This window comes from Pteropus vampyrus, unplaced genomic scaffold (assembly GCF_000151845.1).
Source record: "Pteropus vampyrus isolate Shadow unplaced genomic scaffold, Pvam_2.0 Scaffold348, whole genome shotgun sequence".
Lineage (NCBI taxonomy): Eukaryota > Metazoa > Chordata > Mammalia > Chiroptera > Pteropodidae > Pteropus > Pteropus vampyrus.
Genome location: NW_011889129.1, coordinates 1,600,171 through 1,624,854, shown reverse-complemented (window position 1 = coordinate 1,624,854; position 24,684 = coordinate 1,600,171). Strand labels below are relative to the sequence as shown.

At 55.6% G+C, this 24,684-nt stretch overlaps 2 protein-coding genes across 18 annotated transcripts in view; one reads left to right on the top strand and one right to left on the bottom strand.

Annotated features, from left to right (window-relative positions):
* Positions 1–15,090, bottom strand: part of LOC105304629 (paired box protein Pax-2) — a 21,084-nt gene extending 5,994 nt beyond the window's left edge. Inside the window, exons 1-4 of one of the 7 annotated variants that reach the window (XM_011378850.2) lie at positions 14,851–15,087; positions 9,811–9,854; positions 4,125–4,235; positions 462–630 (exon numbers count right to left, since the gene is read on the bottom strand). In XM_011378850.2, the coding sequence (XP_011377152.1) occupies positions 462–630; positions 4,125–4,167 (212 nt within the window). In that variant the 5' untranslated portion in view covers positions 4,168–4,235; positions 9,811–9,854; positions 14,851–15,087. Of the gene's footprint in view, positions 1–461; positions 631–4,124; positions 4,236–5,284; positions 5,313–9,810; positions 10,424–14,850 lie in introns of those variants that run through there. The other 6 variants (XM_011378849.2, XM_023522534.1, XM_011378847.2 and 3 more) reach the window with 6 other exon arrangements.
* On the top strand, positions 10,454–24,684 carry LOC105304630. 11 transcript variants are annotated; one of them, XM_023522530.1, is made up of 5 exons: positions 10,454–10,656; positions 12,984–13,139; positions 14,050–14,168; positions 20,670–20,900; positions 23,976–24,684. In XM_023522530.1, the coding sequence occupies exons 1-5, from the start codon at positions 10,463–10,465 to the stop codon at positions 23,993–23,995; spliced, it is 720 nt and encodes a 239-aa protein (XP_023378298.1). In that variant the 5' UTR covers positions 10,454–10,462; the 3' UTR covers positions 23,996–24,684. The 11 variants fall into 11 exon arrangements, 1 of the variants encoding a protein (XP_023378298.1); XR_002776937.1 differs by lacking the exons at positions 10,454–10,656; positions 12,984–13,139; positions 14,050–14,168; positions 23,976–24,684 and adding exons at positions 10,663–11,192; positions 18,895–19,900 and having other exon boundaries at positions 20,670–22,609; XR_002776936.1 differs by lacking the exons at positions 10,454–10,656; positions 14,050–14,168; positions 23,976–24,684 and adding an exon at positions 18,895–19,900 and having other exon boundaries at positions 12,791–13,139; positions 20,670–22,609.

Sequence of the window (24,684 nt, the reverse complement as noted above, 5' to 3'; positions counted from 1 at the left end):
CAGGCCTCTAGGCTAACCAGAACTGAGGCATCACCTCCAGCGCTTTCCCACTGAGCGCAGAGCCCTGGTAGGAACGAAGACCCTCCTTGCGCCTCCCCAGTGCTGATTTTTCTCCTCTTGGGGACCCGGTTTTGCCCCTCATACTATTCTTCCAATCCCCCAGTCCGAATTAATTCTGCTAGAAGAGGCGTTCCTCCTTTTCTGAAGTCGAGAATCAGGCTGCCTCCCCTCGGGGCCCCGGGAGCTGGGCAGGCGCTGGATGACCCTGCTCCACCCTCGCTCCTAAGGCAGCCGCCACCACCTGAGCGCCCTCTCCAAAAGGAGCAGCTCTCCAGATACCCCGGAGTCTGGCGTCTCCCTCTCCCGCTGGCGTCCTCGACTTTTAGTCAAGTCCTCGGGGACCCAGGGCCGGCAGGAGAAAGAGGCAGAGTGTCTCCCAAGGGCAGCTCCGAGGCCCTCACCTGCCCAGGATTTTGCTGACACAGCCATGGCTGACCCGTAGCTGCCGGGAGATGTCGCAGGGCCTCACACCCTGGTGGGCCAGCTCCACGATGCGCTGCCTCACCACATCGGGCAGGGGCCGGCCGTTCACAAACACACCCCCGAGCTGGTTCACACCCCCGTGCCCTGCTGGGGAGAGACAAGAAAAAAACACAACACCCCACACACAGCAGGGACCGGCCATTAGTCAAGGTCCGCGGCCCAGGACTTGCGAAGGAAGCAGGCAGGGTGGAGGGGCACGTTCCCGGAGTCGCGGGAGAATGATGGCCCTCAGACCACAACGCGGAGGATTGGGGATTGGAAGCCGCGGCAGGTAGAGATGAAGAAGGGCAGACGCTGGGCGGAGGGCTGGGAAATAACGTGGCTGTGAGACCAGTGCTAGGCAAGGGATAAAATGAGGGAAGGAATGGAGACGCAGGGCAAGAGAAAAGAGAGAAGGGGGAAAAAAACAGCAAAGGAGAAATTAATGCCAGCGGGAAAGAATGTAGGTGATGAAAAGAAGGGCCAGGCAGAGGACGGAACCTGCGCGGAGCGAGATCCCGCCTGAGCCGCACGCTAGAGGGAGTTGTCAGTGCGCGCTGGGCGCCGTTTGGAGGCGAGTAATTTTGGGGGGTATGGGTCTAAATGACTCTGTACATAAGGGCTCTGAACACAGAGAGGGATATCCCTAAGTCCCTGACACCCCCCCCCCTTTTGCTCCCTATTTTCTTCCTTGTATTTATTTTTAATCGAATTGGAGTCTCCCCACCTCTTGCCCTATGTTTTTTTGTTCCATTTTTTGATCGAATTTTCCTTTCTTTTATGTTTTCTATCTTCAGATATTTGGGGGTCCATATTTCCTCATCTCCCTAGTGTCTAAAGTTTAAAGAAAGCCAGGCGCAGGAGGGAAGACTGAAGAGGCAGGGGTCCGGAGTCTAGAGACCGGGAGGCAGCGGTGAGCAGCGCGTCGCCGGTAGCAGCCGGAGAATGCAGGCTGCTCGGGCTCGCCAGCCTGCCGCGCTGCGCCAGGCTTGCGGTCCACCGCCTCACCCAGGTCGCCTGGTGCACGTTGCCCAGGCGGGCTGAGGGCTCATGGGGCACCCTGTGCAGCCAGCCGGAGCCAGCTCTCGTCCCTCCGACCTCTTAAACCTTAGCAGCTGCCAAGAACACCGCGAAGCCAGGGTGTTTGCTTGCCTGGCCAAGAGAAGGGCGCTGGGTCTCCAGCCCAACTCCAGCTCGGGCTTCCAACCTCGGACCCCATATGGTCACCGGATGCCAGACCTGAGGGCGCTTCCCGGTGCCCCATTCTCCCTAGCCTAAAGCAGTATACAAATCCTGCACCCAGAGCGATCAATCCACAGCTGCAGTTTCTGAGCAATCCAAGCACAGAGACTTGTAGCGGCCGAATTGGGCCGGACCGGGCCGGCAACCTGCAGCCCCTGCCCTACTAGCCTTAGGCGACTTTCGGGGAAAGCGGGGACATCGGCGTCCTGCTCAATTCTTTTCTGTCCGTCCCCTTCTAGGGAACAGAGAGCAAAGGCAGACGAATCTCCTCTAATCTCGAGGCTGCGGGAGGCCGGAACCTCTTATTTTACCCCCATCTCCGTTAGTCTCCCTACTTGTAGCCCCACTCCTTACCCCTCCCTGCCCTCCAAACCCCAACCATCAATAATTTAGGCCCCGGGAGAACTCGCGTTACCGGTATGAAAAGGCGGCAGCTGCCGGCAGATTAAAGATGAATAATTCAGCCTCCTCGGGCTCCAGGCCCGGCCCCTCTAACCCAATCTAAGGGGTGGGGATGGAAGGCGGCATGGTGGGAGTCCAGGGCTGGGGGCCGGAGCGGGCGCTGAGTCGGGCCTGGAATGCGCCACTGCCGCCGGCGCCGATTCTGGCTGCGGTTGCTTGCGGACTAACCCGCCAGTCCGCCTCCCGCGCCGCGGTCTCTCCCTCTAACCACCTTCAGCTTGCCTTGCTGCCCTTAAGATTTCAAAGTGGCACCCAGTGGACGGTCGGGATTCGGCGAGTCCCCCGCGGAATCGGCCAGAGAGAAAAGAGAGAGCAGAGGCAGCGGAGCTGCGAGGCCGGCGGGCTGAGCGAAGACGGCGTATGGACCTGGTTCCACTCTCTCCGAAAAGGAGCTTGGATTTCTGCCTCTGCTCGCAGAGACTCGCGGCACCCCGAGGCCCCTGGCTCGGATTTCCTGTGCTTAGATATTATTCAGGAAAATATATTTTATCCCAAGAACATTTTTTAAAGTTCTCACTGTAACGCTAACTGTGTGCTTAGAGAAAAACTCAGCTCTCCCTCCTCGGCTCTCTTGTCCGAAGCACAGATCCAAGTCAGCTCTAAAAAGTTTCCCTGTGAAAAGTTACAAATCATCCTTAATTATTAATCTACAGAGGAGGAGATTTTTTTTTAATCTGGAATCTGTTTATCTTTTAAAAAGCCTGAAAAAAAATGGTTTTCCAAGCTAAAGACATATGACATAAATTAGATAAATTCAAAATTTCATTAAAATATTTCTCTTTTCTTATGTTTTTATTTCTTTTATCCCCACCTTTTTTTTTTGTCACATCCTTTCTGTTTTATTTCTTTTATTTCCTTCCCCTTGTTTTGATTTCTCTCCCCTTTCTCCCCAGCTTTGGCATTTGCCTCCCTTTTGTTCTCTCCCCCAATCCCTGCAATTTCCCCCTCTTTGCCTACCCCTTGGCCAGGTCTCTGGCCAAACTATCCTTATCAGGGGTTGGGAGGTGTGCAAGGAGCCTCCATAACTAGACGCAGAGCCTTGCTCTGCCCAGGGGCCACCTGGAAGTCTCTACTCCATCTCTCTCTGACTTCGGATTTCTCCTTGGAACCCTTCTTTGTTTTTAGAGCATCTCCTGGGGAGAGGTGGGAAAAGATGACCACCACATCCTGCCAATCTCAGACGCCCAACTCAAGGAGCAGAGAAGGGAAAGGAGAGGAAAGGGAGATGAGAAAGAAAAGAAGAGAGAGAAAGTATTTCAAACCAGCCCACAAGGAGCCTTGGCTGGGCTGCAGGGCTGCAGGGCACCAAGATGCTGGGAGCTGAGGGTCAGAAGGGGGCACCCCACCCCCACCCTCTTCTGCCTGATTGTCCTGACACTGAAGGTGCTCACGCTCAGAATTTCCTCCTGGACAATCACCCTCTAAGTTCGAGAAAGGTAGCACTGAGGGGAGGGAGGAGGAGGCAAACAGAGGTGGGGGGGAGAGAGAGAAAACAGAAAACACAGAACCCTGAAAACTGCCTGCCCATTAGTTCCCAAGCCCAGGGCAAGAGGGTGACTAGGGAGCGGGGTGACTGGAAACAGGGTAGGGGAAGTAGGGGGCTGTGGATCTCCGGCTTAAGAAGAAGGTGGAAGGAAGGAAGGCAGGTGATGGGCACCAGAGAAGGTAGGAAGGCAGGTAGAAGAAGTATGGGTGACAGAAAGCAGAAGGGAGAGAAATTGTAGGCTTTATAAACACTGGGAAGTGAGGGAAAGAGGAAGAACGAAAGGGGGGAACGGGAGAAGCCAGCGTGGCCTCCAACGTGGGACTTGAGCACAGGCGCCAGGGCCGCGCCAGGACGGGACAGTGTTGGGATCGGGATCCGCGAGCTGGGACAGGAGCCGGGCGCCGGTACTCACGGTGCATCGCGGAGAAGGGGTCTGCTTTGCAGTGCATATCCATGGGGAGGCAGAGGAGCGGGAGCAGCGCGGCCGCCGCCGCCGTGTCGCCTCTCAAACTCAACTTCAGGACTTGAGGAGAAAAGGGAGGGACGGTGGGGGGGGGGGGGGGGGCAGGCGCCCGGCTGCTGCGGGGTGCACGGGGGCGGGGGGCGCCGCGCTCCCCGCGGGGACTCCTCCCCAGCTGGCTGGAGCTTGCAACCGCAGCGGCCGCAACTTCCCACCGTCGGGGCTCGGAGCTGGGCGGTCAGCAGAACGGCCCCGAGGCGGCGGGCCGGGCCGCAGGGATCTGGGGGCGCATGGCGCTCGCGGCCGCTGCGGCCAGGGCTGAGGCTGGGAGGGATAGGCGGCTCTCTCAGGTCCCCTGGAACCTGGTCATCGGAGAGGCGGCGGTCAGAGAGGGCGAGGAGCTGGGGCGGCCCGAGGGCGCCAGGCGGGAAGCCGGGTCGCACCGAGTGCGGGTGAGTTGGCGAAGTTGGCAGAGAAGTAGCAATCCTTGGGATGTCCGAGCGGGCGCCTTCAAGAGGAAAGAGCGCGAGCCGGGCCCCCGCCCCCGGAAAAGGCAGGCGCACGCCGCCTCGGCCGAAGGGCCGGGAGGGAGGGAGGGAGCCGAGCGGCGCCGGCAGCACTGGGCTGGCCCCAGGTGGGTTGCGGCTGCGAGAAGACTCGGCCGGAGACTGGAGCCTCGGCTCCCGGTGTGTGTCTCTCTAAAAGCTGCAAAGCCCCCTCCAGACCCCCTCCCCCTCCCCGCGCTGGGAGATGGATGACTTGTCAGACAAAGGCAATAGATTCCACCACTCTGTGATTCGCCAGCGCCGGAGCCCCGAGCTTCGGCGAGGAGGGCCCCGCGCCTGTCACTCCGGTGCCGGTGAGGGGAGGGCAGGGGAGGGGGGAAAGGGAGGGAGGAGGGAGCAGCGAGAGAAGGAAGAGGGAGGGAGGGGAGCGGGCCAAGGGGAAGGGAAGGGGAGCTCGGGATTAAAACTACACTGAGAAACGAAACTCGCCGATAAGATAAACGTTAGATAAGGATAAAGAGCGGCCAGTCTAATGAATATTCAGGCAACGACTGAAGGCCGCGGAGCGCACCGCGCTTAGAAGCCTGGCTCGCAGTCTCAACTCACCCAGCCCTGCCATCCACCGGCCAGTGCCTGCATGGGCGAAGCCGCCCCAAGCCGGGTCCGCATCCCTAGTCTTAACGCGCCCCCCCTCCCCGCACTCTCCTCTCTGAGTTACCTTCCGTTCCTTCCTGGTTCTTCCTTCCTCTCTCTGGTCCTTCCCTTTCGCCTTTCCCTCCTGAGGTACCTCACAACCCACGCACCCCCAATTCTCATTCCGGGGCAAAGTGCCTGGCAGTTAATCCTCTCTTGTCCCACGCGCGACTGCGCGTAGGGCTTCTCTCGTCCCCTTGTCCATTAAGGCCTGGGCAGCCCAGAACTCTCGGTTTCGAATCAAGCTAGAGACCTCAGACGAGGACCCACCTGCCTCAGTGGGACCCAATGTGGGAGAGCACGGGGACTTGGCTCCTGGACCCTGGGGTAGCCGGGGAGGCGGACATGGGGAGGGAGACCATGTAGAGCGGCTGGTTGCTGGCGGCAGAGAACGCCGGAGACCAAGGGTGGCTCTCCCCGGCTGGGAAGAAGAGGCTTGGAACGAGGCTGAGCGCCGCCCGCTGCCAGCTCGTCTGATCCCAAGCTAGCGCAAGGGGCGCAGTGCGCTCGGCCCGGCCCCGCTCCTGCCGGAGCCACCGGCCCAGCCTCCGCAGCCTTCGTCCGCACTCAATCCTTCTCTCGCTTGGGTCTGCTCGCACGCACCAGGCAAGAGAAGCCCTTTGTCTCCTAACTGGTTAAGTACAGAATATCCGGGAGATCTTTATGAAATATTTTCTCTCGTCTCATAAATCATCTTGGCACTTCAGCTGATGTTTTAACTCTCTCTCTCTCTTTCCTTCGCTCCCTCCCCCCCGCTCCCCGCTTCCCTAGGTCTGCGAAAGGGCGGCTCAGGGAAGCCAGCGCTGCGCTCCTGCTGCCCGGACTCCAGGCGCCTCTGGTCCCTGCCCGCACACCCTAGCGCCCGCGGTAGCGCAGAGGACTCGCGCCGCTGTCCCGCTGGCCGGAGCCCAGGCCGCAGCTAGGATGGAGGCCGCACCCGCCGGGCTCAGCCAGGAGGAGCCTCCTACTGGGTCTCTTGTACTAAGGTTTTCAGGGTGCCCTTAATCCTTGGGCGGGGCTAGCACCAGGCTCAACCCGACTAGATTCTGAGTTTCCCACTCCTTAGGGAGTTGGTTCTGCTGAGGTCCTAGCATTTGCCCTATTTCCTGGAACCTCCTGAGCCCGATCTGCTTAATTCGCCTGCAGAGTAATTTTTAGGGGGGAAAATAATCCTCCCCCCGCCCGCTCCCTCCCTCGCAGCCTCCACCCCTACTTCCCTTGGGCGGCCAAGCTGGTTCCCTTAGGCGCAGGGTCCAGCCCCGAAGGTCAGTCTCTTCCTCTCGAGACCTGCAGATGGCGCTCCCGGGTTTGCTTTGGCCTCACAACCCCACGAACACGCACTAAACTTCGTGTGGGAAGTGAAAGAAGAAAACAGAGTTGGCACAGCCCAAAGGGAAAGGCTTCCAGGCCTGGGAGTAGAGGGATCTCAGGTGCTATTAGCTGGTATAGCCTTGGGCTTTCTTCAGGGAGGTAATTAACCCAGAATTGGGGTTGGAGGAGGCAACAAGGAAAGGTTCTTACTGAAAGCTCAGAACTCAAGGAGCTCTTTGCCTCCTGTCTTCCTATGTTGGTTCAGAAAGTTAAGTTTTGTAGAGTCTGAACTACTGGAGGAGCAAGACTGTGAGCAGAACCCCCTCCACACATAGACTCATAGATTTTTCTAGAACCAGCTGGACATATCCTTATGTTACACATATGATGATGTGTCGGTGCAGACAACAGGCATTTGCAAAGAGGCATTTTCACCTTTTGTAAAGAAGAAGACTTAATGCACAATGTATTCTGGAAGTTATACTCACACACCTATCCTTCTCATGTACCTCCTGAGAAGTAAAGACCTTTCTATGACAGTTCAGTTCCCAGGTAGCCCCTAAGATTCTAGACCCCTCCCCCCAGTTTCCCCAGCACTGCACTAGCTGGACACTCATCCTCCCACCAGGCCAGTCCCTGGCAGCTTCTCCTTAGCTCCAGCCCCTTCCCGGGTCTAGAAAGTCGAAGAGCCCTGCTCCCTGGTGAACTGAAACCCTTTCAACCAAGGCTCTGCCTTCTCCTAGGGCTCCAGGCTGAAGAGCTGGCCTACAGATCTCTTCTCTCTAGGCACTGGCCTCTCCCTCTGAAGCTCCATTTCCTGTTCTTCCCTTTCTTTTTCTATAGAGCCTGGTAGAGGAGAAAAAAAAAAAACAAGAAAGGGGGGAAAAAGGGAAGAAGAAAGAGGAAGAGAAAGAGAAAGAAAATAACCCAACCCCAAACACAACCCGGGCTCCGACCTGTCAGGGTTCGTTGCTTTTCCCGTCTGCCTCTAAATGAACCTTTTCTCTCTTGGTGTTTTCAAAGCGGCCCTTCCACCCCCCAACCTAGGGGCATTTACACTTCAAACAAGGCACCCGCCTCCCTGCGGAAATTTAAAGGCAAATAAACTTTTGGGGAGTTGCTCTGATACCCATCTCGGGATTTGCTTCATTAGCCGCCTCTGTGCATCTGATCTGCCCAATAAATCTTCCCTGTGAATCTTGGTTCCTTTGCCTTCTCTTCTCCCTTCCCTGCCAGGCATGCCTGGCGCCCAGTGCCCCCACCCTTGCCTCTTTCCTCAAGTGGAGCTGCACCCGCCTGGGTCTCCGGTTGTCTGGAGCCTACTCTTGCCAGGGTGTAGGTGTCCAGGAGGCAGTGGTCCCCGTTGAGATCTCTCCTCTCCCACAGCGTACACATGCACAGGCCCCCAAGCCAAACCCAGCGCGACTAGCACTCCAAACTCCCAAATGCGTTTCTGGACATACTGTACATGAAGCGAAGGGTTCCTGTAAACCATGTCCGCTGCCCCCAGTTACACTCCCTCCTTTCGCAATCCTTCTGCTCGTTTTCGGGTTTCCCAGTCCCCGGCCCAGGGCTTTCCTCCCAGGAGAGGAAAGGCAGAGGCGTGGCTGCCTGCCCTCCGCAGTCAGGGCCCTGACCCACGGCCCAGGCGCTGGACTTCGAGCAGTTTGGGATGGCAGCTGGGCCGCAGGGGGCCTGGTGGAGAGAGAGGGGGCGCAGAAGCCCCCCAGCCGCGCCCCGCCCCCGTGGCCTGGGCCTGCCTTTCTCCTTCCACTTCTGACACCTCCTGGGGAGCGGCGAGGGGAGCTACGGCCGGGGCTCTCAGGGAGGGGATTAGAAATTCCGAAATTAAATGTATCTCCCTAGGAAATGCTCCCCACAGCGCGGACCAAATTAAACGCATTAAAGTTCAGGAGGGAAAAAAAGCTGTTTAGAACCGACGGGGGAAAAACTAGTCCGAAGGGAAGAGAAGCAGAAACGGAGGAGGGAACAGAAGCGGGTAGCGCAGTGCAGCCGCTGCGCAGCGGATCTCCTTTTCTGAATTATTCCCAGTTTTGGAAGTCACCACCACCACCACCATCAACAATAACAACAAGAAAGAAAAAAAAGAAAAGAAAAAAAAAGAAAGAAAGGGAAAAAAGTTCGTTTAACAATCCAAGTCTGGGATGGCCACGGCCCACTCTCCCCCAGGGTCCCGGCGCACCCCGGGACGCACACTCAGAAATCAGATTCCGGGCAGCGGGCGCACACACCCGGCCCCCTCTCCAGCTCGGCCTGGCCGGCTCCTGCCTGGCCCCTTCCCCTCCTCCTCCCCGTTCTCTCCCCGCCCCTCCCCCTTCCCAGCCCTCTGGTCACGTTGGAGGATGGGTTTTTTTTTTTTTTTTTTTGGAAGAGCTTCTGGTACAATATGGAGCACCATGGGCTGCAATTTCACACTCCACGGCACATTCCCCCTAAAGCTACTTTCTTTTTTTTTTTTCATCTAAGACCCCCTAATTTCTGTTTCCTCGCTCCCTCCCTTGCTCCCTCCCTCTCTCCCTCCCTCCTGCTCTTACTCTTCTTTTCCCGCTTTTGTTTCCAATATTTGGGCTCCCTAAGTGAAGCCTGGGGGGCCTGACTCCAGGCAGGCCCCTCCTGCTTGGTCTGTTGGTCCTGTGGCGGCCAGCCGCACGTGCTGCGCCTTTATCCTCCCCGGCCCCTCCCCCTTTAGCCCAGCTACTTGGCACTAGAGGTCCAAGCGACATGCCCAGCCCTTCGCAGCCGCTTTGAGGGGGAAATGACAATACTAGCCACTTGGCCACCAAAACGGGCGGCCCCTTAGAGGCACGGGACCTGCCAGGTAACTTCTGCTGATGGGCCACCCAACTCAGGAGCCAAAAGAATAGTCAAGCCAGGAGAAATTGGGCCAGCAGGTCTATAGGGTAGGAACAGAGGGCTCTGTCCAACAGAGAACCACCTAGAGGGAGATGTGAGTGGGGTGGGGGGGGGTGGAGAGGACAAGAGGCCCAGTGAGGCCCTGGTCAGACCTGGACACAGCCAGCCCTCCCCCCACACACACTCATGGACTTCTGCATAGTTAAAGAGACCACTCATCCCACAGCCCACAGTAAGGAACAGCAGCTACCCACCTCCAGCACAGTCGCTTTGCCTCCTTGGGCCTCAGTTTTTCTGCCTGTAAAATAGGGATAACTTCACCTGTTTTGCCTACTCCGTGGAGCTAGCCAATAGGAAAGCACTTTGAAAATGAAACATTTCCGCTGTAGATGAAAGAAGTGCCTAGTTTTCTGAACCCTTAACGTTCCACAAAGAGGGAAGGGAGGGATCTGGGCACTTAGGCAGGGCAGGGGATGGTATTTTCCATCCAACTTTTATCCTATAAAGGGTAGCTAGAAGATTCCTCACTACCTTCTTTCCTGTGTTCCTCCCTTTCAGGATTTTTTTCCCCACTGACTATTCCACACCTCATCCATGTTTATCACTCTACTCTCGATCTTTTCTGCCACTCCTCCATTAGCACTTCTTCCTGTACCCTGGCCCCACTGCACCAGCGCAGCTGCTAGAGGATCAGTTAAATCTCCCCCCACCCCATACACACACACCAACAGCCGGGTTAATTGTGGCCTGGGGCACGGTCCCCTTCCGGACAGTCTGTCAAAACCGTTGGGAGAAGCTGGCCCGTTGGCGGAGACTTGGGGAAGGAAATCCTGTCCAGTCCGCTTCCAAACAAAGAAAGTTGGTCTTCCCAGGACCTGCAGTCAACCTGCTAAAGCCAGGGCGGAGATGAGATGGTGGGGGAGAGGCCTGGCCAAGGGGAGGCGGGGAAGGGAGAAGAGGGGCGGGGAAGAAAAGGACGCGAAAGGGGTGCTGAGGGAATGGAGAAGGCACCTGTCTCTGGAAGGCCTGCAGAGGCAGGTTTTGGGCGAAGCTGCGTTTTCCACCCGTCCAAATGCCCCTCCCTTCCTCCCCAAGCTAAGGTGAGAGAGTCTGAGTGAGGCTGAGTGTCTGTGGCAAAGTAATGATTAACCCTTTTCTCAGCCAGACCCTGAGCCCATAGCCAGACCCTGAGCCCATAGCCTGACCCGGCTTTGGTGGAGAGAGACAGTGCCTGTGGGCCCTGGATGTCCCTGGCACTACCCGCCACGGCCACTGCGACGAAGGGAGCTGCGGAGGAAGGGGGCAGGCAGTAGCAAGTGGCAGCTGAAAGGGAACGGAGTACTGGGCAGGGGGAACGCAACTCCAGGTGCCAGGCGGACCAGGGAGAGCGAAATAGCCACAGCCAGTGTACAAGGAAAGGAAGGGGCCAAATGCGGGCGAGAGCGCGCGGCACGGAGCACTGAGGATCAGCTGGAGAGGGGCGGGAGAAGCCCGGCGGGCTGAGTTGTCCCAGAGTTGCAAGCAAACACCAAATCTACTCTCGGATCCATCCGCGGCGCCCGCCCTCCCTTCCTCCTCTGCCAGCAGCTGTGTGGATGTGAGGAGCAGGCGGAGAACGCGCCAGAACCGGGAGCGGGTAAGGCAGGGGAGACCCGCCAGAGACCCAGGGAATTGAAGGGCCGGGCTGCCCAGGCGGGGACGGGCTGCTTGGCCCCGCTAAGTGGCTGCAGACAAAGGACCGGAGCGGAGGGGAGAGGGGAACACGGAGGAGAGATGGACTGGTGAGACAGAGAGACCAAAGAGAACCGGGTTCTCAGGGGACCGGGCGAGGTTGGTCTAGTCCTGCCGCCTCTGTCCACTTCAGCCTGGAGCCGGACGTCCCGGGGCCTCCCTCCCGCTTGGGCTCCTGGCCGGCGGGTCTGTGGCCTCGGGTCGGGCAGGCCGTGTTGCTGTGGCTCTGGGGGCCCTGTAAGTGTGGGTGTGAGTGTGTGCTGCGTGTGTATATGCGCGCGCCAGATTAGGCAGGCGGGGGAAAGTTGGGGAGGGGAGGGCATTCGCTGTCGGGTTAGAACCTTGCCCTGGCGGCTGCTCGCGGTCCAGAGCCGTCCACTTCACCCCCGAACTTGAGACCAAAGGGCAGAACTGAATCCCTCAGGAGTCAGGGCACGGGCTCTTTCTGGCAAAAGTACTTTGCTTTGAGACTTTAAGGGTTACCCGCATCTAGGAATATTTCTTAACTTTCGGTAACTGTTCCTGGAGGGGAAAAGATGCAAAGTAAATCTCGGACAGAAAAAAGCTCGGGTCCCAATTGTTGGCTCTGCCATGTCTGGCCAGGCGGGGAGGTCTGGACCCGTAGCTAACGAATGTGTTGAAGAAACTGACTAATGGAGGGAGGAAGCCTCTTTGAATTTCTAAATCAATTAAGGAGAATTCCTGATGTGTCTCCTTGGGGGCTGAATGTCTCTTGGTGAGATCTTGTGAGTGTGCGTTTGAGTAAGAGTGTGTAAAGGTGTGTGTCAGGGGGGTGGAGAAGGGACACAAACAGATGTGTCCCAGGCGGGGCTGAGCTAGGACCTCTGGACCCATATCCAGCACCTCCCCCTCCTCTCGCTGCCCTCAGCTGAGGCTGCTCTGAGGCCAAGGCCTCCGCAGCCTCTTCCAGCGGGGCCGCCAATCAATCCTGCAGGTCAACACAGCAATTAATAACGGGGTGAGGAGGCCTGGTAAAAGAGGGCGGGGAGGCATCGGGCTGTGTCTCCCCCAGGCTCTGCAGGCCTTGCTGCAGGACCAGGGAGTAGGAGGGGTCTCCGAGGGCAGCAAAAACCCCGGGGAACTCAGTGTGGGCCAGGGAGTGGACCCAGGGCCCGAGGAGGGAGAGACAGAGGACCAGCGACAAGGAGCCTAAGAACCAGCTGGTGCTAGCCAGAGGAGTAAAAGGGAGGACATCAAATTAAGGTCTTGTTTTTATGGCTCTGGGGGTATAGGTGGCGATAGCCAAAGACCACAATGACCTAGTTCCCGATTCTCTCCCCCACCTTCCCTCGACTTTTCCTGATGGTTTTCGCTGCTCCCGAGCAGGCTCAGCGACACTAAATAAAACCCGCATCCTTCGCAAACCCGGCTGCAGCGGTTGCGCCAGGGCGTCTTCCAGGCACGCTCGCTCGCGCGTGGGTGTCATTGTCATTTTGAACTAGCCGGATGGGGCCAAAAGGGGCGTGGGGGCCGTGTGGGGGATGCGGGCACCCTGGGGAGCTTTGCCGGGGCCAGACAAGTGTCAGGTAGAGGTGAGGGCAGAGGAGCCCGAGGGGGCAGTGAAAAGAGAAAGAGCGAAGGCGGCTCGGAGGCGGAAGACTGCAGAGCTCGGAGCTGCCGCCTTGAAGGAAACAGTGGTTTTCTTCTGTTAGAAACAGCCCTGCCTCCTTCTTAGTTCCGCAGCTCCTCCCCATCCTTCACCCAATCTCGGCTGGCGTGAGTGCGATCCCCGCACCGGCATAAGCGGGGAAAGAGAGGGAAAGGAAAGAGTGCGGCGTGCAGCTCGTCTTCTCGGCCGCTCTGCCCTGCGCGCCGGGAGAGCAGCTACTGGGTAAGCGCCCTGGTTCATCCTGGAGTGGCCCGAGTGCCAGGAAACTTGGAATGGGAGCCCTGACAGACGGTCAAGGATGCTCCCCACTGCTCTGCTTTCTCCTTCCTGAAGCCCTGGGGAGAAGGCCTGGCTTCCTCTTCTGGGAGACTTGCGGGGACGTCAGGCCTGCAAGGCAGGGAAAGCCACCTTCCAAGAGGGAAAATGGAAAAGTGGGAGTGTCGGGAGCCTGAGCAGGCAGGACAGGGAAAGAAAAAGGAGTGGGGGCAGGAGATGGCAGGAGGCAAAATAAATTCAGACAGAGTGAGGGAGAAAGAAGCCCTGTGCTGAAGAGGAAGAAAGGGGGAGAGAGGTTCCCAGGAATACCCAGTCATTAGATCTGTCCTTGGGCTGCATATTTATACGGTCGAGGGGGTGCACAGATGGGCTCTCAATTGAATTCCATCTTCAACACCATCAGAGATTGATTTTGTACTCGCTTTTAATTTTGCCATAATTAATTAGATCATTACAACTGTTTGCTATTGATCTCCCTACTTAAACCTCTCGTGCGGAGGGGTGGCCCAGAGCCCTAAAAGCCCAGGAGGCCACAGTTGACACTCTTGGGGGCCCAGGTTCCCCAGAGGGATTGAGGCCCCCAATGGGAATGGAGGTAGCCCAGGGACTGGGCCAAGATTCTAAAGGAAGGGCAGTGCTGAGGGTGGAAACTGGATTATCAACTGAAAGAAGTAGAACCTGAGTAGGTGGAGTGTGGGAGAGGGAAGGGAGGAAGGAGATTTGGGGGAAAGGAGGAGTGTGGCATAAAGGGCCTGAAGTTAGTCCTTGATCTCTGTGGAATTATTTGGAAAACTCTTGGAAACCTGATTCAAACTTCTCCCTTCCCACCAAGCCCAAACTAAACTTGGGTCCCTAGCTCCCCACCCCTGCGCTATTGCCTGGCACCTAGTGGGCTGACAGAGTTGAACTGGCAGACCTGGAGAAGAGGAGAAGAAAGGGCAAAGGTTGCTGCTCTCTTCTCCCTTCGTTTTTTGGGTAAGCAGCTTCAGATTCTTCGCTGGGACTGGGTCCCCTGGGGCCTACCATCCCTCCCCATGCCCCAGGCCTTTCTTGAATTGTTTAGTTTAGGGCAGAGCCTTCTCCTTGCGTGTTAGGCACATATATCTACACCAACACTTACACTTTAGCTCCTACTCAAATACGCAAGATCTTCACATATGTGCACACAGACATGTGCACGCACACAGCACGTCCTCACCAACTAGCACATATGCACACACACCCACATGCCATTTCCAGTAGAAACTAAGGCCTTCCCAGTGATTCTAACTTGAAGGAAGTTGTACAGAATATTTATACTGTGTGTGAACATCATGCTTTGGGGATTCTGGAAGCCTGAGGGAAAGTGGAAAGGTAAAGTCCTAAATGCACAACAAAAGGGAAAAGCCAGGTTCTGCAAAGAGACCAAGAGAAGTTGTAAAACTCACATTTTCTGGGTAGAAAGTTTTTAGTAGATTTAGAGGACACTGGGAGGGAAGGCCCAGGAGGCCCAGTGGTGGGAAGAGGCCGCAGAGCCCAGTCCCCAGTCGTTACAATGGCCCTACCAAGCAAGCACAAGAGAAAAAAAAGGAGTGGAGTCCGCCCTTGGCTTGGCAGCCCCCATCCTTCTCAGTCATCCCCCTTGCCTGTGGCGCTGGCGATCGCTCCCGGCTCTCACCTGCTCGGCCCACGCGCTGTTCCATGCTCTTCTGCCCTCCGCTGCCGTCTGGGCCAGGGTCTCACTTCTCGGTTCCACCGCTGCCCGACAGCGCGTCTCGCCTTTGCCGCCGCCGCCGCCGCCGCCCAGAGATCTGCGCGCAGCCACCCAAGACCGAGCGGCTCAGATAACCCAGGCTGCCCGCCGCTTTGGCTGTGCGCTCCGCGCCCGCGCTCACACACCCGGTCGCGCCGAAACACAGTCACGCGCGGGGGAGCCTTCAGCTCTCCGCTGGCGCACACGCGCGCACACGCCCCCAGGCCCTGAGCCAGCAGCAGGCAAGCGACACCCGCGCTACCAGAGGCACCCAAAGACCGAATCCCCAGCCTAGACGATGGCACACCCTCTCACCCCACCCCCTCTTCTTCATTGTCACACACTCCCTGTCAGTCTACAAGCTCGAGTGCAGGGGCGTCTTCACCCTCATGCACTCTCAACTTTGTACCGTTTTCCTTCCCCTGAGACTCACAGAGCTTCCCCCATTATACATTCCCCATAATCATGCTCCACAGCCTGCCTCAGTTTCCAAGATCCCTTCCTACTATTCCAACTTTCTTGGTTTGCACAGTTGCTCCCTGGATGTCTCTGTCACTCATACATTTCAGAACTGCTCACCCAGACACTCTCCTCCTCCGGATTAAAAAAAAAAAAACCCTCAGAAAAGGAAAAATCCTTGCTTTCTTGCCTTAAGAATGTGATGAGGGCCCCAGGGAAAGGGAGAATGACCAGACCCCTCCCAAACTCCTGCCTCATTCAGATGACCACCCACTTGAGCCACACCATTCCACAATATTCTGGTCCTTTCACCCCAAGTCTCTTGGACCCTCAGACTCACACCCTGTCCAGGTACACTCGTATTCTTTCATTCCTAATTGAAAGTTCATTTTAGCTTTGTCCCACATTATGCCCTTTCATTCTAGAGTTTACACCTCTCACACCTCTGTCACAAATTCTCCCTCAAATGCACCCTCTTGTATTCCTACTACTTACACACTCACCTTTTAAGCCCTATTGCACCCACGCCCACCCCCCATGAACCCATTTCTCATTTGCCCTACTTTATACCCCCTCCTGTTCGTCCTGGGCCTCCCACTGTCACACAGCCTTGCTCACACATGCTGGGTAACACTTAGAGGCTGTCAAGAAAAGTGCTGGGTAAGCCTCAGTGTATAGGCAGGGAATTGTGGCTGGTCCCAGCTCCATCTTGTGCACACACACTTCTAAGCCTCAGGCAAGGGCAGGGCCCAGGTCCACTGGGCCCACTGAATCCACTTAGATTGGGAACTGGAAGTTCTTCATTGGGAGTCCCATCTACTTATGCTGAAGTTCTTCTAGAAAGGTTGTGCAGCTAGGGACAGGAAGCTGGAGAGGCACCGGAGCCCAGAGGCAACCCCTAAGTCATGGTTCCTCAACTTAAAATTTAAAAATCTTCCTACAGGCACGTGAATTTCTACCCTTTCAGACAAAGCATGACCAAATTATCATCTTGTGATTTAAAACATCAGACTTTGCCAGTGTCTTTTTCTTTCTTTAATCAAACTGATTTTCTGATCTAAGAGCACAAAAACTTAAAAGCACTCTCATGTGGTTACTCCATTACACACACGTGTGATGTTCACACACATAGTTAGCCTCTTGGTCACCTCCTCAGAACCGCACCCAGTCACATACAAGGGCCATGACCCACTGAGTCACTCCTTCACTGCACAGCTCTTTGTGCCTTTGTTACCTCTTCTCTAAAATAGTGGTAATAATCCTTGCCCTTCTCACAGGTTCCTCACAAGATAACTATGTGACAGTGGTTTGTAAAATGTGAAGTGTGATCACAGACACATTCCTTACTCTTGCTCCTGTATTATCAGAGACAGGAACTGAGACCCAAAGTTCCTGACACGCATAGCAGGGAGGCAATCACTGGGGAACTGGGTGTTTTGAACTGGGAACATACATGCGCAGCTCACTGTCCCTGCCCACTCCTGAGCCAGCTCCGCAGTTACCTGAACACAGGACCCAGGGTTGGGGTAGTGCCAAGGCTGGGGCCTAGCCTTAGGGGAAAGTAGCTGAGGCCATTGTGCTAAGCAGCCTGTCGCATACCAAAGGGACCAAGAGGAGGAAGGAGATATCTTAGCTCTTGGGTCTGATACTCTTGGAGCCTTGGAGACTCCAGAAGCCTGCAAAGTGATGCCAGTCAAAGGGCTCCACACCTCAGCCTTCCTCCAGCCTCCTCCCTCAGGCTCTGCTTCTTTGTCTTCAGCTCTCACCCCTGTCCCACATTGTTTCTCAGGCCCTTTTGCTCATTGCCCGCCCCATTGATTGAAAGTCTCTCTCAGGTTCTCCAAGGAGTCTCAGAAAAAATGATCAGCCAGCCTATTGATTCTTCATTAGAATTACATTTTCACGTGTGCTAAATTGGTTTTAAAAGCTTTTTCTGTTGTTATTGTCTTGTCAGACCCTGCGGTCCAGGGCAAACCAAGTTTAACGTTGTGGCTTCTTAGGGGAAAAAAAAATCACCGGAGCAAGGTCTGTGATTACTTGCTTTCCTGCCTTATTGTTGTCATGATAACAATTGTGATTTGGTTTAAGTATCTTTAAGAAAGGGGCCCTGCAGGAGGCTGCTCAATTCAGGCTGGGGCTGGCTGGTGAGGTGGGTATATGTGGAGAGGGCTCTAAAACCCCTGGAGGAAGGACACCAGAGCAGTTTTTCTTTCCTTGAAAATTAAATTTAGCATTTGAACCCATCTTCATTGCTTCTGGGACAAGAGAAAAGGTGAAAGTTTTAAAAATCACTTTTATTTTCTCCCTTTACTTACAGATTGAATAGAAGAGAAATAGAAAACACAACTGCACTTATCCTAGCTCCCTCTCCTTTCCCCTAAATAGCTGAGGAGGAGATGTCAGCCTTTCACAAGGTGCTGAGGGAGAGGTTGCAGTCTCCGGCTTTGTAGCAGGATAGAAGCCCAGTCACAACGACACTTTCAATCATTACACTCTGCACGGGGGGAGAAATAAACCCAAATGAAGGGGGGAAAGCGGGAAGAGAGAGGTAGAGACTCCCATAGAGAAAAGGGGTGAGACTCAGATGAGAAAGAGAGAAAGAGAAAAACTACTACAAGGGACAATGTGAGAAGCAGAGGACAGAGAAGAATGAAAGGAAGGGAGACAGAATAAAGAAGGAAAGAAGGGCGAAAGAAGAGAGACTGGGAAAAGGAAACGTATAGAGGAAGGGAAAGAGGAAGAAAGAGAGGAAAAGAGACCAAGGCAGGCAGAGAAGCAAGCCCCAGGGGGCTGGCAGCCTTCAGTTCCTGGCCTGGCAGCGGGCAGGTGGTGCTGGGGAGTGGGCACTGGGCGGCGGTGGAGCCCCGGCAGGAGAGCCGAATGTCTTCGTGATGTGTTTATCCCCTAATCAGTTCATTAGTTATAAACAACATGACATTAGAAGTTAGGAGGCAGTTGATATTAATTTTTATTTAACTAGTTGATGTTTAATCCGTCACGCCAGGCTGGGTAGCAGCGAGAAAGATCTTCCTGACACAAAACCAGTTAGAACTTCATAAGGCGCAATCAGTGTCCGCGCGTTGAAACAAACAAGAGAGACAGAGACAGAGAGACAGGGAGAGACAGAGAGAGACAGAGGCAGCCCGCCAGAGATGGAGCCCGCGAGGCAGTCGGAGAGAGAGCTCACCCTGGGAGTGGGCTGGGGGAAAATAAGCTAGAAAAACTGCGAACGCAGAGGACGGCTTGGCGAGGGAATGGCAGCCCTGAACCCGAGCTCCGAGCCCAGCACGGCCCGACGGCAATAGTGAGGAGCAGAGGCGGGTACCCTGAGAAGGCCTGGTCCAGGCCGCAGCGGGGCTGTCGGCCAGGGCCCTGCCAAGCCTCCTGGCTGCAACCATTAGCGCATTCCGCCGTGGAACGCGTTGGGTGACCTGCAGCTTGGCTTACCGCCGGGGGTGCTGAAGTCCCAGGGAGGCAAGACCCTGACTTTCGGAAACTGCTCCTTCCCAGGTCTGGAGGCCGAAAACCACCTCCCATTTTGCTCCAGGAAGAGCAAGCCGGGCAAGAGAGGGAAGGAGGAAAGACGAAGACTTTGTGCCCAGCGGCTCAAGTTTGACAAAGTTTGCAGCAATCACAAGCCAGAGCAGGGTGTGTGTACTTGTGTTTTGGGGGTGATCGGCAGTGGTGAAGGAGGAGGAAGTAAGGGACAGTCTGGGGGTCCTGCAAGTAGGAAAGACTTTCCCCCGAGTTTGCCAACGCCTCCACAAGCGTCCCGGCGTCCGGGGTTACGAGTAGGGACCAGGCTGTATTGGTCGCAGGCTCCTCGGCTGGCCGTGCCAGGCGGCGAGTCTGAGGTTCCTGGGGCTTGCCTGGGTTAGGCTCCCCCCTTAACCCCACCCCCAAGCACGAGAGCTCGGCTTTTTCCACCCTCACCCGGGGCACCGGCCTGGCACTGGCTTGGTCACGGCTTCCTGCGCCGGCACGGGGGGGCCGGAGCTGTAGTTTTCCGCCGTCGCGAAGGACACTGTTTGGAGGGGCAGAGGCATCCTCGCCCGGGCGTAGACTCAAGCCGAGCATCTCACCATTTGCATGTTAATCTGCCTCCACCGCGAAAAGGAAATCGCTGAAATTCCGAAGAAAATTGCCTCTCGCCAGCGGTTAATAGTTAACTCAGACGGGAAAGTTCCCAGGGAAAGGCGAAGGCCGGGGCGAGAGGCTCAGGGGAGGCGGCCTGGGAGGGCCGCGGCCGGGCCCCGGCCTCTCCCATCGCCCGGCGCCCTCAGCCCGCCCGGGCCCGGCCCGGCGCGCCTCCCCTCCTCGAGCGGTGCTTCCCCCACCCTGTAATTAGCATCGTTTAGTTCACGAAACCCTTCCTGGGAGAAATCTGTTCCCTCGTTCCGGGGCTCGGTTCAGCACCTGATTCTGCCGGGTGAGGCGAATAAATCACTACGGCGGCGGAGGCAGCGGGGGAGCCAGACCGAGCCCGCCGGACTGGGGCCACTAGGAGAACGAAAAAGTGAGAAAGAGGCGGTGGAGTCAGAAAAACGATACGGGGAGATGGCGCGACCCTAGCCCTGGGACAGCGAAGGGCCCTAGAAGGGAACCCCAAAGATAGAGAGGGACCCAGAAGCAGAGAAGAGGCCAAAATAGAAGAGGGAGATACAGGAAAAAGAAGAGAGGCAGAGAGAGAAAGAAAAGCGAACAAAAAGAAAAGGAAAATGAGGGAAAGAAGTTAGAGAAGAAAAAAGAGCGAGGAGGGTGATTAAGGAGGAGACAAAAGAATAAAGAAAATAAAACCAAAAGAGCAAACGCTTTTGTTTATCTACAAAAACTCCCCTGCGAGGCTCGGCAGTGAAAGCGCGCCCCGCGGCGGCCAGGGCTCGCGCGCAAGGGCCGCAGAACCGGGAGGCCGGGGCGGGAGCGCAGCCTGCGCGCTCGGGGCCCTAGGCTGGGTCGGGCGCAGGGCCGGACTCCAAGCTAAAGTCCCAGGGCAGGGGGCGCACAAGATTATCTACCCCTGTAAGGAATGGTGTGTATGTGTGGAGTGAAATTCTGGATTTGTGGCTGGAGAGGGCGTGGGTAGATAAAAGGCGCAAGGCTCTCTCTTGGGAGCGCCTTTGGTACCTGGGGCTTCCTTCCCTGGAGCGAAAGGAGGTGGGGACGCGGGGAGGGCAGGCTTCAGGCACCTCAGCACAGACCCCCCCACCCCCACTTTCAGCGTCCAGGCAGCTTGGACTCCCCTCCTTTTTGAAGGGCCTGGAAGAACTCCCTCACTCCCTTTGCAGATGCCCAGCTTCCAGGTCCACGCGCCCGGCGAAAGCTTCGAGAAAAAAGTAACGCAGTGAGAACAGCGACCGTGTGCCAGAGGAGGGCGCATTTCCTGAACCGCCTCCCTGCGGCGACAGAGAGGATCGGCGCAGATTCCGCTCGCTCTAGGGGCCGGGCCCCGCACTGGGCTGCCCAGGCCCGAGACTTGGAAGAAGGAAAGGAAAGAAGAGAAAGAATCGCGGGAAGAGGTGGGGCGGTGCAGAAGAAAACCTGAGTGGGTTGAAAAATGGAAATGCTGGCCAGAGGGAAAGGAAGTTGCCAGGGTGAATGGGAGCATCTCCCCTTAGGTCTGAGGAGGTTTCTGCTCAGGCAGGGGTGGAAGCGCCTTCTCCCCGTCTCTCATTTTGAGCCCCTGTGCGCTGGCGCCCCCAGGACGCCAGGCTGGAGACTGAGCCCCCGACAGGGCTGCTGTGTGCGTGTGGTACCCGCGGTGAGGAGAAAGCTTCCCCGCCCATCAGGCAGCCCCCGAGATGACTAATGCTTCCAAATTTCCCAACCTTGAGACTTCTAGGGCAATGCACAATCCATTCTGTTTCTGCCCCGCTCCTTCCCCTCCCTCCTGCCTTGTCCACTGGCCAGTTCAGCCACAGAATTGGACCAGAGGAGAGGGATGGGGAAAGACCTCCAGGAGAGAGATGAGCAGCCGGGTCAATTCTTACTTGTGCAGGGAGGCAGTTTGAAACTGATACCTAAATCAGAAGTCTTTGGACTGAGGAAATTGGGAAGACACCGACCAAGCAGGGCAGCTCCAGTGGCACCAGTCACTCAATGAACCTGGGTCTGCTCTGTGATAGATTCTGGGGTTATAGAGGTAAATCAGGCACTGGCCCTGCTTTCAAGGAGGACATTATCTGGGGGCAAAAGGAGAGCTATAAACCAAGGAACTCTGTGAAGTATCACAATATGGGCTGGAAGGGTGACTGGAACATGGTGAAACACCGTCAAGGGAGTTAGAGAATGCTTCTTAAAGGGGACGGGGGTCTGGTAAGATAATTAATGTACACTAAATGCAGGGGATAGCTGGGTGACATAGTCCCAGGCAGAAGGAGATCAAGAGCAAAGGCACAGGGAGGGGGCAACAACCCACTTAGTTGGCGAACTGCAAAGGATTCTTTGAGGCCGAAAGGGGGACAGGGGTGAGGCAAGGAAAATAAGGCTGGGAGGTGAGCAGGGCCTAGATCAAGGAGCACTTTTGCTAAGGAGTTTTGATTTGCTCCTTTAGGCCATAGGATACCACTGAGGATTTTAAATAGGTAAGATAAAATATCTGATTTGGAGGGAAAAGACCATTCTGGAGGTGTGGACAGTGGGCTGGAGGTAGTAAGAACAGCAGAGATTTTGAAAATAGTCTCAGCTAGAGAAGATGGAAGGTCTCAAAACAAAAAAGTCTGAGGGAGATAGAGAAGAGAGAGAGAGAGAGAGTGTGTGTGTGTGTATTGTGAGATGAGATGATAAATTAAGGTTTCTTGCTTTTTGGGTAACTTTAGTATCAACTCTGGTCTCTTCCCTGACTCTCCACCCCTTCCCCTTGCAATCCCCCCATCCTGTAGTGGTTACAAAAGTGGAGACCCATAAACCACGTTTGGAAGGAAGGCTGTCTCTTCACCTCACTCATCCTTGCCAGGCAGCCACATAGAACAATGCACACCACAGAAGGGGATAACTTCTCACTAACACCAAGACAGAGAGAGCAGCACTCCAAAAGTGAAAAATGGACTAAGGTGGTCCTCAGGTAGATACCACCTTTCTTTTATGTACCCATTATAAGAAACTTTGGGCACATCCCTTGAACTTACTGTGCCTAAATGTTCTCATCTATAAAACAGGAACAAGAATATCTGCGTTCCGAAATTGTTGGGTGGTATTGAATAAAAGGTATATTAAGCCCTGGCACATAGATGTTTGACCACATCAGTTCATTCCCTATGCCTACCCCAGGCCCAGACCTCTGCATACGCTGATTGAGCATTGTCTCCTGTGTAGGCACGTGGCGTCAGGGGCACAAAGAACAGTAATAGAGGAATACTCAGGAGCAGTCAAGATGAGGAAACCGAAGCATAGAGAATTTTAGTAACTTGTCTACACCACACAGCCAGTAGGTGGCAAAGGTAGAATCTGTACCCAGATACTGTCTCCATAACCTAAACTCTTAAGCACATGCAATACTAAGTATTCCTAGTGCCCAAACGGAAGTCAGAGGGAGCAAAGATGTTGGCTGTGGCTCAGAGATTGAGTGGGTCTGAGAGGACTCCTTCAGAGCATCCATTTGGTGAAAACCAGGAGCCCTCCTCCCCTTTCTCTTCCAGATCCTCACCACCTCCATGCTCTTTTCTCTGCCCAGGGCCTCTGACTTTGGAAATTCAGACCTGGTTCCTGTGACCGGACAGCCAAGTCTATAAGGCTGTAGGGCCGCTAGACCTCACCCGGCTGTGTAAGAAGCCTGGAGCTCCACCCTAAGAGCTGTTCTTTCTATTGGGAGACTGATTTTTCCCAGCCAGGCCTTGTTGTTTTCCATGGGCCTCAGGCTTTTCCAGCTTGCAGGCCTACAACTTCAACATGAGATGGTGGGAGATCCCCTCCATGCCTCATCCTACCTGGGCTCAGCTTCTGCTAAGGCCTCAGTGGATCCTGATCCTCAACACCAGCCACAGACAAGAATTTCCTAGACTGATCCTGATGCCCCACATGCAGGCCTGACCTGGGTTGTCCCATACGGATCCCCATGAGCTTGGCCAGGGTGCCCTGGGAACTGCAGAGGAACTCAGAGGACTCTACTTACGAGCTCATCCTCTCTTCCAGCTCCCCAGGATCCACACAACAAGCACTTTAACTGTTCTCAGAACTGACTTCACTGTGGCCAGAGAACTGCCCTCCCCTAAATGTTGGAACCACCCTACAGTCCCTCCTTTCTCTAGGCCCACACAAGTCTTTCTTATTTCCCTTTGGGCAGGAGTTATCTTTGCCAAAAGATAGAAATTGAAGAAGTCCTGGAATGATCTAGGTCTGTGGAGACTATCTGTGCATTCTTTAACTCATCCATCTAGATAGTGTAGTAATGAATGTGTTTGGGGGGAGGGTAGTGGGGGGTCTGGGCCTATATTTGAAAGGGTCTCATTTTGACTGGAATTTAACCAATTCTACATGGAATGGCCTCTTTTAAATGACCTGTGCGTTTTTTAAAATAGTCTCAATAGCCAGGCAGATATTCTCAAAGTGCTGGCACGGTGGAACAAAACCATTTACGAACTTCTTTCTGTTTCCAGTTTGCAGCCTACTCTTTTGAAAAACCTTCCTTCAAGATGGACAGGGTGTTAGGCAATACGCCAGATCATTCAGATAAGACACTAGGATGAAGGTGACTGGACATATGTGGTAAATTAAACAGGAGCTTTCTCTCTTGCTTTCTTCCTCCCCCCACCCCTCCTCCTCTTAGTTTCCTCATCTGAGAGGTGGGAGGCTCATCCCTTCTGCTTGAGGAAATTAGAGTATTAGAGGGCCCAGCACCTCGCCTGGCACACAATACGGACCCCCATAAATATCTTTGTTGACATCTTATGCCTTTAAATGAGCCCACACTGCGTCAGTCACAGTCTGGGGGGGTTCATGGGCACTCAACACCTGTGGGAGCTGGGAGAGTGCGCTCCCTCGAGCACCGCCGCACCTCCCGGTCCTAGGGCTGCAGACCCACTTGTCTCCCCGCAGCAGAGTCAGACGCTCGGCGGCGCCGGTGCTCGGGCCAGGCCGAGAGGATGGACGTCCAGGTGGGATTGAGGGTAGGGGTAAGGGGTGCAGAACGCACGCAGGAGAACTCTGCCGCCTCCGGCCTGCTCCCGAAGCTCTCCTGGCCGCTGCCGCCGCGAAGCCCGCTGGGCTTGGAGCTGCCCCCGGGCCGGTGCTTCCTCCACGCTCCGAGCGCGCTCGCCCGCGGCTTGCCCGCCCCGCAGCCGAGCGCCGGCGCTCGATTAATAATCA

Bases quoted from the DNA above. Each gene is read 5' to 3' on its own strand.
- LOC105304630 (XM_023522530.1), top strand. From the start codon at position 10,463: ATGAGATGGTGGGGGAGAGGCCTGGCCAAGGGGAGGCGGGGAAGGGAG. The intron at 10,657-12,983 runs GTGAGAGAGTCT...CCTCCTTCTTAG, and splicing joins CCCTTCCTCCCCAAGCTAAG to TTCCGCAGCTCCTCCCCATC. The intron at 14,169-20,669 runs GTAAGCAGCTTC...CTCCCTTTGCAG, and splicing joins CTTCTCCCTTCGTTTTTTGG to ATGCCCAGCTTCCAGGTCCA.